The 16,894-nt window shown below is 32.5% G+C and overlaps 1 protein-coding gene across 1 annotated transcript; it reads left to right on the top strand.

The window, feature by feature from the left end:
* Positions 1 to 205: 205 nt before the first annotated feature.
* LOC123696573 lies at positions 206 to 13,009 on the top strand. The gene is made up of 7 exons (XM_045642835.1): positions 206 to 347; positions 832 to 1,192; positions 5,108 to 5,346; positions 7,041 to 7,129; positions 9,590 to 9,795; positions 11,348 to 11,490; positions 11,785 to 13,009. Exons 2-7 carry the CDS (start codon positions 1,122 to 1,124, stop codon positions 11,949 to 11,951), a joined length of 915 nt encoding a protein of 304 aa, XP_045498791.1. The 5' UTR covers positions 206 to 347; positions 832 to 1,121; the 3' UTR covers positions 11,952 to 13,009.
* The last annotated feature ends 3,885 nt before the right edge of the window (positions 13,010 to 16,894 follow it).

Below are 16,894 nucleotides of genomic sequence, written 5' to 3'. Positions count from 1 at the left end.
TTTTGCAAGACACAGTGTACACACTTTCCGAGTGTGTAAAATGGCTATAAAATAAATCTTTTATTTTAGAGTTATTACCCTACAATTAAAATGAGTGAGACATATTGATTAACAGTTAGTTAGCGGAAGTAATATTGGAATGGCTGCCTTCGCGTAGTAGTACTGTGAATGGACAATTCTATTGCATTCGTGGTTCTGTCAAGTGTCAACAGCTGTCATTTTACAAAATATTAGCTTTTGCGGTTTGCCATCTTGGATTTTATTTTTATTCGCAGACTGAGTTTGTTTGTAGTGTCTTGTGTTCCTGTAAAATGTTCAATCTTATTTGTACAGAAACTCTTAAAACTGTAAGTATCTTTTAAACGTAACTTTAAATAACAAAGAACATAAAAAATGATAACTGTCGAACTCATCTACGAACATTTGCTTGTTCGTTGTAGTAATGTTATTTGTTAAGGTCACATGTACAATGTCTGTAACACTAGGCAATGGTATGCACAGAACATAAATACTCAGGGGAGATGGCAATGGCATGGTACCTATTTAATTTGCGTTTAACGATTGGTTAAATTACGTATGACACAAAACGTTTGATAATAATTGTAAAAATTACCTATACCTAGGTACCTACCTACTTTACCTTTTTACTAGACATGCACAGAATGCATATAATGTAGTTAAACATGTATAAGTATAAATTCCGTTATTGCATATAATATTATATATTATACAAAATGCAGGAATGTTGATCAATTCCTCCATAATTCTGGACACTGTACAGTTTTACCGAAAATAAACATAATACCTACTTTATTATGGATTTTGTTTCAGATGCCTTCACCAACTCTCTGTTTGAAGTCAAGCGCTTCTCAAAGGGTGTCTTGAGTGTTGCATTAGTTATTGTTTTAGTTTAATATTATATATTTTATTATCATTATATTTCTTATTATATCTGCTACATGTCACACTTAAATCAGTGTTATCAGCACTGCTCAAGATAAAACACACCTAGACTTATATTTTTTGTGTACTATCAGTTGATTTCTTGCTTTATACACTAAGGCATTCTTTATAAATATTTTTATATTTTCATTTGTTATTTAAAATCATTTTTTGCAACAATGGCTTCAAGTGACCCAGAGATACGGGATGGATTTACTCTTCCTGTGTGGATGAAAACAAAACCTGTCAAGTGAGTATTTTAATGTTAATTATTTTTATGTTGTTTATATTATGTACATATTTTTACCTACATAAATAAATATGTCTATAGATTTATATTTCATTATAATACATATGAGTAGTAAAAGCAGACTTCTGCAAGTTTTTAAATGCATATTTATATTACATTTAATATTGTATTTACCCATTCATGTTTGGCATTCACCTCGTCACTCAACAAAAAATTCATATCCTAAACTGAACATAACATTGTGAGTGTCGTCGTGAAAAACTGTTCACACTATTCATGTAGTTCAGTTCGCGTTAGCCATTCGTACCCTTCGATTTGCGTACGAATATTCGCACATAACACGAATACGCTAAACGCAAGGTGAATAGCGACGGTGTTTACATGCGTATTGGTTAATCACCTCACTATTCGCATGAATGTGTAAATACACTATGAGTAGCTACTAACTATTAAGTATTCTGTGCTATGAGATAAAATTTTTAGTAACATATTAATTTTGTGACTAAATCATCACATAGACCTATTGATTAGAAATAATTAAACAAAGCGCACGCGCAATAATTAACCCATTGACCACCGAGCGGCCCAATGAGACCACAACACAATAGATTTTCATTTTCAACTAAAGCCCTGCATGACATGTGTTAGGTGAAATATGCAAGGTTAAAAGTTGGGCAACTTCATAAGGAATGTTGGTAGGTATCTATATTACGAAAGGCTTCATAATATGACCTTATCTAAAATATAACAAGGAAGGTACCAGTGACGTCATATCATAATTATTGTTGATGATGTGTTTCATGATGCATGTGTGCTAAATTGATAAGTCAATAATTTGGTTGCTGCGCATATAGGTATATAATCGTAAGTTCTTGTTGTATCGTTCTAATAATGTCAATCGGACCTCGCTCTGTTGCTTGTTATAGGGAATTTATTAGAGCTAGCGCGCAAGGGCAACTTTTGTCTCCGCAACTATTTTGTCTCTCCCATCTACTAGGTATATGGGCTAGTAAGAAAGTGCGCGCACGTAGCGACGCAACTTCCTATAGAGTTGATGGGAGAGACAAAATAGTTGCGGAGACAAAAGTTGCTCTTGCGCGCTAGCTCTTAGAAATGACTTCTGAATTTGATCCATGAATAAACCTACATTAAATTCCATAAAATGCTTTTCCTGTATTATTTATTTTTATCGTTGGATTTTAGGTAACTATTGATAAAGATTATTTGTTTTCTAAATTCGTACCAGGTGTGAAGTCACGGTCAATCAATCGTGATTACACGTCACAGCGAAAGACGTTGAACATGTTTATTTCTTTTGTTAGAATTAGGGTTCCGTATTATTGAAATTAGTTATGCAATATTGTGAAATGTAAACAATATTGGTATAATTAGTGGCAGAGTAAGTGTTCCGTAGAATTGTTTTAATCGACCTAGGCATTTTCCATAGTAGTAATTAGAAATTTGCGATAATATTTTTGTACTTCTTACGATAAGGATTTGTTTACGAAAGATAAATAGTTTATTCACAAAAAAATACCACGCCATTTGAACATACTCATGTCGTGGCCATATCGTAGATTTGCTCATTTCATGAAATGGCCAATTTAGTTTGGCCAGATCGTTAAATCGTCAACGTTTCACGATTTGGTCATCCACATTTGGCCAGATCGTCGATCTGGCCAAACGTGGATGGCCATTTCACGAAATGCGACCATTTTTGTTTCTTTTTTAAAAAGCGATTCGCTTCTGGCACTCACCGGCCGCTGCCGCGGCACGCTCGCTTTGCTCGCTCGGCTCGTGCGTTGTTTATTAAAGTCTAACCTAACCTAACTGTTTTCTATTGAAAAAACCATTCGCTTCTGGTATTCGCCGGCGCTACCGCGGCACTAACTTAAATGACAATAAAAAAGTTCTTAAAATATTCTGAATTTTTTAATGTTTTATGGACTCTCTAAGATCTGGCCAAATGTCGATGACCAAATCGTGAAACGTTGACGATTTAACGATCTGATCAAACTATGTTGGCCATTTCATGAAATGAGCAAATCTACGATATGGCCACGACACATACAGTGGTGGACGTTTAATTAGAAACACGTAACAGGATGAAGTAGTCATCAAATTTATTTACTTTTGTGTATTAACGTATTAGAGATTAAGCATTATTTCATATGTAATAGAACACCCGTTTATCTAGTTTTATAAGAAATTGCTTAATTTTAATCAAACGTTAGCTTAAATTAATAAAATTAAACAACTTTAAGTGAAGTCTGATTTCCGAGTATTTTCAGTCTGGACAACAAATTAGAAACAGCATGGTTCGAGTGTTCCAAAGTCAAAACCTGTTGAAATGCCGCCAATATTTTTTTCTTCTACAAATATTTGCACCGTTTTTTAAACATTCCATCTAAAAGTTTCTGAAAATTGCTTTGCAGTATAAATGGGTAAAAGTAAGATTTGTGACCCATCAACAAGAAAAATAATTTTAAGTTTACATTTTGACAAAAACTGGAGTTACAGGAAAATAGCAAATCATTTAGAGTGTTCGATAAAAAGATATTCAATGCTACAGTTTATTTAAAAGAGCATGGTACTTCTGATTAAGTGCCTAAAAAAGCTCGACCATGAAAAACCACTGCACGCGAGCATAGGCAAATAATTCTTTTTGCAAAAATGGATCCAATCATGAAATTGTTATCAATCGATAACAGAACTTTCTTTTTTTTAAATGGCATGTTTTCGTCGATAACCATATTGTGTTGATAACTGAAGTTTTTCTTGATTTGATAACAATCCAAGCAGTGCATAATAGTTTCGCTGTCAACATTTTTTATTTGTTTGAATGTATCCTCATATTTGTTTTGAATTTTTACAACTCACGAGTCACCACACGTAGGCGCGGTTTTATTGTGAATTTGCGCTCAGTAACAAAACTTGTGAAAACCTACCGATAAAGTAAATATTATTTATTTTGATAGTGCAACACCCCACGTAGCTCACGCTTTATCGCTCTTTGTTTACGATTCGCGAATTGTGTATAAGATAATGAATTTAAAACTTATTATAATAATTATTATCAGCAGAAAATCCTGGAGGTCTTGTAAGGTCGCCAATCTAGTTATTTATAAAGATAATAAAGCACACTATTGTGCGAACACTTATGTTAGGGGCAACTCATTTTTGGCTCGTGCACGAATGTCTCAGTCGTGCCAAGACGAGCTCGAATAATTCTATTAAATCGATGTTTAATTCAAGCAAATTTTTCCCTGCCTTTGACCTCTGTATATAACGTCACAGTTGTCATGTGCTTTCTCGTTCGAGGGAGTGCGCTTATGAACAAGTGCGATTGGTCCGCTCTACGTGACGTCAACGTGTTATTTTTGTTTTTGCTGCCTACTCGTAATACTATCTTGATAAGATATATAAGTTCTACAAACTAAACGTTGTCAGAGCAGCATAAAAGTGTTATAGAATTTACACAGCTCTTAGTTAACGTTTCGACTTCATATGGCATTACTCCTATAAGTAATCCAGTGAATATTTAATATTTTTGTGTGAACCGTTCAACAATGAAACGTAGGAATCTCTTGATACGTTTTAATAACTTTAATAGTTTAATATTGTGAGTAAAATAAATTTAACTAACGTTGTTCGCTCTGACGTAGTTTAATTAAAGTGGAACCAATATGTCTAATGTATTATGTACATAATAAACTATAAATTAAATAAAATAGAGCAACCGGTCAAATATTATCTTTAGTGCATGACCATTGTAGCTGGGTTTAAGCATACTTGTCTTAAATTGAAATAATATTGTGTTTAATTCAAATATGTAGGTATACAAAGCGCCTACGACAGAGATATTCCAATAATGTGTAAGTTTTTGTTTGTTAATAAACGGTTCTTTGTTTGCAGAGAATTTGAACCATTTTCCACATCGCCGCCAGCGCCAGAGGATTCATTCTACATTCGCTACCCAAAACCGGACGTTCTGTTTGGAAAGCCAAAGATTGATAATGAATTACCGAAGATTAGCAATGAACAGCAGAGCGAATTGACGGCCGCGTTCAACAGTATTAAGGAGCGGGATTGGTCCAAACACACGAAGCCCTGTCAAGATGTGCTGCACGGCATTGCTCCCATCAACACTGCAGGTAATTCACTAATAAGTTTTTTTATTTTTTTTCTTAAATTGGTTTCATTGAAACATGATGTCTGATATCATTTATTCTGATTGTTAACTCATAATTTAAAATATAAACTAATTTTGTTGTATTAGGTACATAATTATATAAATATAATATCTATCTTTAAGTTTTAAATCACATATGGACCAATTATTACAAAATGATAAATTTAATCTTTAGGCTAATGTGCTGTTACAATTATCTTTTAATAGGTATAATTATTAATGGTGTACTCTTAAAACGATGTCATTATCGGTTATTGAATTTAGGTAATTTAGATACATCCGGAGTTTAATAAATGATTTGCATTCTATTTTATATTAAAATACATAATTATATGTATATATAAACACATTGGAATTTGTATAAAATCTTTAATATGAGCCAATCAACTTTAACTGTAAAGAAAGAGGAACTTTCAGTGCTGAAAGAGTATTCAAAATGACTCAAGAATCTTGAGTCATTTTGGACAAGATACAAATGATAATACTTTCTCTTAACACATCGTGAAAATTCACGTTTGACGCACAGTAAGGTAGGTCGTACTCGAATGAGTTACGCATATCGATTAAAAAATTATTTTGCAAATTATATATGAACCTCGAAATGGCAACCAACAAATACATTTCTTCAAAATGTGTGATTTTTTATGATTTCATTTAACATTCCTTATGTTCCTCTATGTATTCATGCCCTAAGCATCTGGATTTGTCCATATAAATTCTTTGTATTCTAATTATATCAACAACACACCGCTTCGTTGATGTAAACAAAAACAACGAACGCTAACAAGCAATAAACGGCTTGTCCTTTTCCCTCGACGATAATATTGTGATGTAACAAACACGTAGAATAACATGTCATAATGGAATAAACCATATACGTCTTGAATATTCAATCTTAATCTACCTATTTGTAAACAAAGTGTTTCATAGTTTTCGTGACTATACACATTAAGTGGCCTGAATATTTTGAACGGTGTCCAAGATATAATAACTGCAGTCGGAGTGTCATTTGATTGTACGATTTGATTTGACCCGCTTTCCAGTGCAATTGATGCCACTGAGCCAAAATTACTAGTCTATAAGCTCATAGATTGTCCGTTTGATATAAGCTTATAATCCGCAAGTTCTATCTATTCGAATATCGGCCCTATACAAATTTGAGCAATATTAGTTTTAAAACGACTAAATTCAATTCTTAGTTTTACAATATTAACTATGTATTTGTTTATCCAATAAATTATTTGAACATTATAATTCTCAAATCCACTAACGATCTACAACGATTTTCTTTGTGGGCTCGTCTTCCGTGACATTTAGAATTCTCGTCAATCGGGTTTTAAGAATATCGGTCAAAAAAGTACTCGTAAGATTATTGACACTGCATGAAGGGCAATTTGCTTGTTAGGTAGCAACTAGCATGGCGCAGGCTTTATAGAACAATGCAGTCACTTCTTAATATAGACTCGGTCTAGCTATGCGGATATTCATTCGTCTATTTTTTTAATCATGATTAGGATTTGTATTTTGTAATCAGCGTTATTTGACTTGAAATAATAATCTTTCTAGCAGTTAAGTAGGTCAGTGTTATACTGCAGTATATTGTACTTTTGTATGATTCTTTTTGTTACTAGGTATATAAATATGTTTTATTTCCAGTTAATCCGCTAAATTCAAAGCCTAAACCGGCGGGCACGGACGATGGTTTCAAAGGCGAGGGAGCGGCCTGTGGCAATTCTGTACTCAAGGTTAGTTCGCTTGATCGAATATGGCTGTTTGAATTTATTAGGTTTCTTGTATATTTATTTATATACATTCTACAAAATAACTACTCATAGACGAAACGAATAAGGAAATAAAAAAAATGGGAGAGTTGTTATCCTTCTGTACTAATAAATTACAATATTTTAACAATTTGCCAAACATTCATTTAGATTATTTAATTTGATTTCTTCTATATCTCATTGTTTCTTAATCTGCTTTGTTTAAACTTTGTAGTTGTTAAAAAATAACGAACATGGATCGACTATCGGCATCTAGACGGCCAAGGTTAGATTGTCATATGCGTGTATTGATGAACTTTCACACGGATTTCTTATCTCATACATATAGGTAACTGTGTGTTTAGGTATTTGTTGCATCAGTCATATATTCCTAATAATAATATTATATTGGAAATAAACACGTAAATTTATATTAATTAATTAATAAAAAAGATAAACACGTCTACGTTTCTCGGTAGCTGAGAACGCACTAGGCCAATGTGACCTGAATGCATTTGTGAATGTACATAGGTATTACAGTAGGTACAATTAGACTGCACTCACGGTACTTACGAGCTCATTGTTCTATTTCTAACATGAATGCACCACTATTTTAGTCATTTATTTATTAGTATGCGTCGAATTGAAATTACGAATCTGAGTTTCTTGTTAAGACGGCTTATTCAATTTAACGCAAGTCAAAATCTCCGCGATCTATTACGATAGATCGCGGCTTGCGCTATCCTTTTACTATGAACAGCATAGGTCCACAGGAAAGCGCCGAGCAACATGTCCTCTCTCTGGGAAGGCTCGCTGCCGACTGATTTTAATCGGGTCGCGCGCAGTGTTTTATAGTACTTTAAAAAAAATTGTAGAAAAATAATAGAGGTACCTTAGTTGATTTTTTAAATTTAATCTTATAAGTAAGACGTTCTTTTATTGCAATATGTATAAATTATATTCAACTAAGTCAAATATCTTGGTGAAAATAATCATTTTGTCGACTATAATTTCTAAAAAAATTCACATTGTTCGGATTTTAATTTCGTAAGTTAGGAGTCCAAAATAAAAAAATCTTTTAACTAACTATTTTAATAAGGATTTTTGCAGTTAGTTAAAAAAAAATGTGTGTTAGATCTGTCAGCAATTTCAGATATTTTTAGCTTCGAAATTGACACTAAAAGTGAAATCAAGTAATCATCGGCTCAGTTATCTTAATGGTATTCACAAATACTGTATTAATTGAAAAAAACTCTTAACTAACTATATAGACAATAAAATTTCCTAAAATTATTAGTAATTCATATGTTTGTAAGATAAGTGGTTGATGGACAATCTGGTTTGAAAAATCACATATTTGAGCCAAACAGCGCACGGACCGCGTACACGGCCTTAATAATATGGTATGTTCTTTCCTTTCGAATACCATCTTGGTGTTTTTTGGTAAATACGTGTTGAGAGTTCCACTAGTTCAAAATGTACCTATGATAAATATTATCATAGTTTTGTTATTGGGTATATACTATATTTATTACAACAAACAACTGATAAACCTTACCATGTTAATTAAGGTTGAGTTGATTTAATATCCATAATAATTAATAATTAATTATTTAGTATTCCCTGCAAGAACCAAATATGGAAATAAATAATAATAGAAAATAGATACATCGCCATGCATTATACGTATATTTAAACGCGCTTATTTACATACGTACATAGTAAATTGCAAACACAGACAAGTTTTAGACGTAAGCGAATCAAACTCAAACTCAAACTCAAACTCAAACATTTATTTATTCAATTAGACTACTATTTAGTAGCACTTTCGAATCGTCATTACATAAGTATTTTTAACATTTACCACAATCCTCACTCAAATCCAACATATACATAATCTTCTTATAAAAAAAATGAATCGCAAAATGTGTTGGTAAGCGCATAACTCGAGAACGGCTAAACCGATTTCGATAATTCTTTTTTTATTATATTCCTTGAAGTACGAGGATGGTTCTTATGTAGAGAAAACGTAAACATGTATCACGGGCGAAGCCGGGGCGGACCGCTAGTCTATAATATAAAAATGAATCCCAAAATGTGTTGGTAAGCGCATAACTTTAGAACAGCTGAACTGATTTCTTTAATTCTTTTTTTATTATATTCCTTGAAGTACGAGGATGGTTCTTATGTAGAGAGAACGTGAATATGTACCACGGGCGAAGCCGGGGCGGACCGCTAGTATATTATACATATATTAATCTTTACATTGATTCCTTGCTATACAACTTATCGTTAGGATTGCCTATTAGAAGTCGCTACCTAGCCGCTTATTGTTGCATGTTAAGTTTTTCTTTATTTAATATGATTTTATTTTTATTTTTGTAACGCAATAAATAATATTTAATAAATAAACTATGAAGTAAATTCGTCATTTTAATATTCCAGGTGGCAAATCAGATAGTATCGACTCGTTCGCCCCGCGGCTTCACGGTAGCGTCGCCAACGGAGGACTCGGACGCGCCAAGTGTTGGTCCAAGTTCTGATGGCCGATACAACCTGATGGCGCGACGTGGCAGTAGGAGCTTGCCCACTACGCCACTACACTCACCGCCATCCAGCCCGAATAGCAGACGCAAGATGTATAATAATCGGTGAGTGTTGATCAAAAGCAGAGCTTCCACCGTATCTCATTTACTGCCTTCAGCCGAAACAGGTTGTGGATGGATTGGAGTTCTTATAGGGGAGCTTCTTTTGTCGCCGTGGGAGTAAGAGCTTGCAAACTACGCCACTACACTCACCGCCATCTAGTCCCAATAGCAGACGCAATATATATAATAATCGGTGACCAAAAGTAAAACTTCTGCCAACTCTTGTTACTTCTTACCTTCAGTCAATACTGGTTTTGGGGTGGAATAGAGTCCTAATAGATCTTTTTTTTGTAAGAGCTTGCGTACACTGTTACACTCAACACCGTCTAGCCCGAAGAACAAATGCAAGAGGTATGATGTGAACAAGTTAACCATAACGTCCAAAAAATGAATAAAATTATTTTATTTGATTGATTGAATTTCGATATTAATTGTATTCTTGTTGTTGTTGATACATGCTTTGGTTGATACATATTACATGTTGTTCCCTAATTGTTACATATAAATGACATAATGAGCTATATATTCTGTACATTGTATAAAAACTAAAATAAACATGCAAAGATGCCAAAGATTTATACCATTTATCACTTTTGCTAAATATATAACAACTTCAAGTACATATTGACACCCCAGGTGTTTTTACAATGTAAATGTTAATCTTACATTCAGTTTCACTATTTATGTTTACAATATTAAAATAGTAATGGCCATGTTGATAAACAAAAACGGATTTTTATGGATTATTTAAAACACAGAAGTGAAATATCTAGTTCTATCTTATCATTTTGGAAATTTTACAATCTCGGAGATAGATAATAAAATGTTGTTTATAATCTTGCAATGACATATATAAAACAATGGTTATATGCGAAATTATAACCGCATGACGTACAATTGAAGTGAAACTTCTTTAGGCTCGTTGAGAGTAAAGTTTCAAGGTCGCGTCATGGTACTACGGTCACGTCATGGAGTAAAGCGATGATATTGGTATCTTTAAATCTTGCCAATGAAGTTTCACTTCTGACACGTGTGCTTGGCACACATGCTCCTTTTTGTGTTTTTATTACATCATGTAGCGTTGTAAATGGGCTATTAATTAAGGGGTTTATGTAACTCAACGCCATTGTTTTATAACACGTGTTTTAATTATACACACGTGTATATATATAACATTTAATTTAACACAGATAGATTTTCGTAATGAATATTAATGTGAGTCCCATTAACGTATCGATCGTGATATGAATTGACTAATACATTATTAATACATTAAGAAACTCTAACATATAGAGATTAGAGATTAGTAACACACCAAAAGAATAAGGCTTACTTTAACGGATAAGGTGGCTGAAGTAGTATCATTTTTCTTTAATTTAATTTCTTTGGTACAATTTATTTGTACAGTAAGTAAAACTGGCGTAATCATAATCTCTCTCGAGGTCTCTCCTGATCCTTATCGGTCATACTCTTTATTTTTTAAAAACATTAATACAATAAACCTATAAATTAAATAATATAACATCCATTTAAAAGTAAATTTCTTCTATTACAGTTATTTCACATCACCTTTCGAGCCCTCCGAAGACTCGCACGGCCGCTCCTGGCTCACAATGGCTTTGCTCGGCTTCAAGAAGGACTTGACTACATCCACGTCCACTCTTGCTGAAGAAGAAATAATTGAGAATAGATTACAGAGTGAGTAACATTTTGTGTTGTTGTTTTTATCAATTTTAATGATAATATTTTTTTTTCGGTATTTCTCTCAATGAACCTTTTTTTGAAGAAGGATCCGATTTTATGCCCAATTATTGAATGAGAATAATGATAATTTTTCCGAATCCCCACTTTTATAGACTTCTTAAATTTACCATTCCATTATAATAAAGAACCCTTGTATGTATATAGATTAAATTATATTAATCCTGTTTTCTAAAAAATGAATACTTTACTATATATTCACTATGTTAATGCAAGTAATGTTATTTACAGGCGGCAGTCTTGCAGAATCCGTCGAAAATCTCGGTCCGTCTCCCAAAATGAAAGATCCAAAATTGATCACAAGCGATTCACCAAACCAAGCCAAGAAACCGCCAGCCTTCCGACCGAAACCTTCGGAACTACGCGAAATGAACTTTTGGTCACCAACTTCTATGTAACAATAAAATCTATATAAAACTAATACAATTGACAATTTTCGCTTTGAGTGTATATCTTCTCTATAATGTAGAATAGTTATGCAGCTTTTACGACGAACAAAATATGTAATAGTTTCGTAGTACTAACGTTTAAATTAAGCACGTTTTATTCACATATCGTAGAAACGATTTGTTAGAATGAAAAGAAGTGACAGTCAACATTTTTATTTTAGCATCGTAGAATTCAGGTCTGTTTAAATTAACTTAATTTCGGAAAGAAAAATTGTGGAGTATTGCATTTTTATTATCAGTATTTGGATTATTCAATACACAACGAATGGATAATCTTTTGAAATTATAATATAGAGCACTGGAAGAAGGTAGGTTTGATGGACACGAGAACCGTATTATTAGTGTTTTTTATAAAAAAAAAAAAAATATGTAATAAATTCTTCTTTATTACAGTTTTGACGGGAATTAGTTGTTCCAACATGCTATTCCATTATATGTAAGGTTCATTTCATTCGCTATGTTATTATTAACAGTAAGTATGTCATCATTTCATTTAGATTACGTTTTATTCGCGTTTTAGGTTTGTCTACTTATGTATAGCTAGCGTTTGTTATCCCTTTCAATATAATACAAAATATTTAGTTGGTAGTCTGCACCATTTTACATAATAATAATAATCTGTAATGTCTGTGATCAATTTGAAGGGTATATTTTTTTATTTCAAGAGCAGATGGATATTATATTTATTAATTATTTCATATTTATTGTTTCAATGTCGACCACGAGATGTAGAAAATAAAGTCTGTTTTAGAATTGACGAGGAATGTAAAGGTGTTTATGGATATGACAATCTCAATAAAAAAACCGCCTGTTTAACGAATTTTATTAACACCTTTGCGATGGGAGCTTGGAAATGGTTTTATTTTATTACCGTATTATTAATATTTTTTTTTGTATACGTTTAATGCAATTTTAATGAACTATGTGTGTGTTATCATGAGCAGTTAGGATAGTTGAGAAATAATAAGAAATGTATGTTTAAGCAAATAAACTTCTCTCTATTGAAATATTTGTTTTTTATTTTGTTGTCCACTTAGATTTAAGATGTCTTTAAGGCAGCAGAAAATAATATAATCTATAATATATCTGATTTAAATATCGCAGTGATAATAAAATCTTCATCCAAGAATTCGTAATCTCGTATTACTCCAGTCAGTCAAGACAATCAATCTATACATATAATAAATCTGTAGAAGGGTCAATTCTGTACATTAAAAATATTGAAAAAATAAATAGCAGGGGGAGTTACGGGATCGATACCAAACCCAAATATGTGATTAAAAATTTTTTTGTCTGTCTGTCTGTCTGTCCGTCTGTCTGTCTGTCTGTCTGTCTGTATGTGAAGGCATCACGTGAAAGATAACGGTTCGATTTCGATGAAACTTGGTATAATTATACCTTATTATCTTGGGCATAAAATAGGATACTTTTTATCCCGGAAAAATACGTAGAAAAAAAATAAATCTTAATTTTTCTTAATTTTTTCGCGCGGACGGAGTCGCGGGCGGAAGCTAGTTCACAATAATTCCAAAAGTTTTCAAACTTCGGTCAAGTGAATGGTACATTGGGGTGACAATAAATCTCATTTTGCAACCTTGTCCGCAGTCCGGAACTGCAATTAAATTATTTTTTGCTGTATGGACGTGAAAAAAATTTCAAAAGTTCTGCAAACTCGGGGAAGTTTTCGATATAATATTTCATATCACGTATTAAATTTGCAACCAATCTCAGTGTACGTAACATCTTTAGATATTGAATATTAATGTTTTTTTTTATTTATTAAACTGAATGAGGTTGCAAATTTGTAAATGCATCAGAATATATGTTTTCGAAGTTTGCTACCAAGTTCCAAAACTTTTGTAATTATTCCGAGACCACCTTACTCGAAAAAATGACCACGAATTAAAAATAATTATAAATAAACATGTTCCGGCCAATGAAAAAGGTTGCAAAATACAACCGTTTGGTATATATTTCCGATATCTGTGTCGAGTTTGCAGAAATTTTGGAATTTTTTTCACGACCATACAGCAAAAAATAATTTAATTGCAATTTTTACAATGTTCCGGACTGCGGACAAGGTTGCAAAATGAGATTAATTGTCGTCCCAATGTACCATTCACTTGACCGAAGTTTGAAAACTTTTGGAATTATTGTTAAATTTTCGATTTCGGATGTCGATTCTGACTGATGTATATTTCGTAATTCGTATCTCGAGATATCGCTTGGTAATCGAATATTTATACAACAGTACGAGATCCAAATTAAAATCGTCCTTCACCCATCTAATAACCAGATGAGACGTATTTTTTATTAAATAAGTATAATTTATACAAATATGCCTATGATCACTTGGTGATCACTTGCATATATAAGAAGAGTTCATGGCAATTTTTTTTATTTAATAAAGATCTTCAGGCAACGTAGAGGGTAACTTCGATTAATACATAATTATTATAATAGTTCCACAGAGGAAATTCTACTAGAACGGGAACTATGCGGGTTTATCTTTGAAAACGCGGAAAACTTACTGCTTATGAAACTATTTTATTAAAGTGAAACTTTTATTAAATCGTCTCAAACTTTTTGGTCTGTGTAGCGCATGTCGCGTGACGCACGATACGTACGATAATTATCGTATAAATACGATAATTTTTAGTTAAATGTCTTTAGTGTGAAAAAAAGTTTCACTTTTACCGTGGTTTCATAAAACCACACAACATTTTTTTCTTAAGATATTGTATTGCAATGCATGGGTGTCAAGTTTATTTAGATTGCGTGATATTCAATTTATAGATATAGGTCGTTTGAGTTGAGAAATGAGATAAGTATAATTACTGTAAATAGGGAAACAAGAGTCAAGAGGGAAACCGGAAACATTTCAACCGTACCAAACTTGGTACCAAACAACACACTCAACGATGACGGATAGATGGCGTTTTACACGAAGATGACAGCTGCAATAGTTCCGAATTTCGCCACGTGCTGAAAATTCCGTGAAGCACTATAATCGTTTTTACGACATAGAATGTCAAAACTCAAACCAATGTTTTCCCGTGGTTTTCTCGCTTCTAGGAGATAAAATGGAGATAATAATGATCTATGTTAATAAAATGATTGTGGCAATTATTCGTTTTGTTTGATATAATTTTAATTCATCACAAACTACCGAAAGAGTTCAATAAGAGCTCAATACAGTCATTTTTGTCATACATATTTGTCAACGCTTGGTCAGTGCCAAGTATATGTACCTATTCCACACCTGCTCCATACGAAAAAACCACAGATAAAATAATACAATGAAGGAACCTTTAGGTATTATTAGCTTTTCAGTACATTTGTAACAATGTTTTACCTCCAGTACATTGTAAGGTATCGTATTTCGTAACTACTAATTTTCGCTTGCGTGACGAAAATTCATGTACATTTTATGATTGGATATCATTTGTTAGATTTTGTTATCGTAACTTCGTAGCAGTATGCTACGCTGAGCTTTCGTGACTACTTCAAATTGATCGCTTGTTGCTGTATAACATTTTGAGGGAACACAAAATTTCATGTCTATTTATCACAATAGATATGTTTATGTAAAAAAATGAGTAAAAAAAAAATAAAAAAAGTACTTGTAAGTTGAAGTGGAAGAAAAAAAAGCTAGGTAGGTAATAAATATTTTATAAAAAAATAGTTGAATATGTAAGACGATATCCCTATAAATATAAGAAACTTATTTTTGGTCTTCAGTACCTAGGTGTTTGGTTACTACCAAGGCTACTACCAAGGATTAATTGTATTGAACTTTTTTTCATACTAGCAGTTGCCCGCAGCTTCGATTGCGTGGAAAAGATAAATTTTCATGGTATAAGTTTTCATCCCCTATTTTACCCCTTTAGGGGATGAATTTTCTAAAATCCTTTTTTAGGGGACGCCTACGTTATGACATCTACCTGTATGCCAAATTCAGCCCGATACGTCCAGTGGTTTGGGCTGTTCGTTGATAGATCACTATATCAGTCACCTTTGAGTTTTATATATATATAGATAGACTTAGTACACGGTTGACAGATATATACTACGTACATAGTATAAGATGAGATATTGGTTGATTAATTGATTTGATTGATTCCACACGTACCTAGTAAATATTCGCAATATCTAATATTCAGATTTTCTCAACATTAGTTTCGTTTGTAAGCAGGTATCTACCGTGAAATCAGGATTAAACTCAAAAAAATAATTTAGATCATGTAAAAAGCTTCCTTTCTCTAAAAAATTACAAATTAATTTGTTTTCTAGATAAAAGACGTAGGTAATTTTAAAGCGATACTAACTTGACGAAAAAAATTAGAAGCAATTTGCGAGTGTTATACCTATTAATTATTATCAATATTGCCACCCATTAAAATCGATTTTGTAATCCAATCTGTACCGGGGTGGATATTAAGACGATATTTGGTACACTGAGAGGGCGCCAGAGATGAGATTAGATTAATTACTGTTGAGAGTAAAACGTAATAAGGTCTAGGGTACATAGTATTATCATAATGAATATCATATCACGTAATTTATTCAATTTATTGTGTCAATTAATACAAATAGAAGAATTAGATTTCTAGAATCACGAGTTCAATTTCTTTAACAAATAGGTAAGCAAGGTCTGTAGATATACCTACATACCTATAGATATACCTAGATAATCTATATAACTCTATATGCTATATAACTATTTAGCAATTAGCATTTAGATATTTACTTATAAAATTAAGACTATTATTATTGTGAGGGTGGTAAATTACCTACATATTAAAGAAAAGTAGTAATTTAAAATATAAATGACCTAATAATATGAAGTAGACGAGGTAGGTGTGAGTAGGTTAATATTTTACCTAATTTAT

This window comes from Colias croceus, chromosome 13, assembly GCF_905220415.1.
Source record: "Colias croceus chromosome 13, ilColCroc2.1".
Lineage (NCBI taxonomy): Eukaryota > Metazoa > Arthropoda > Insecta > Lepidoptera > Pieridae > Colias > Colias croceus.
Note: the sequence above shows the minus strand (reverse complement) of the source record. Positions and strands in the feature narration are given on the sequence as shown.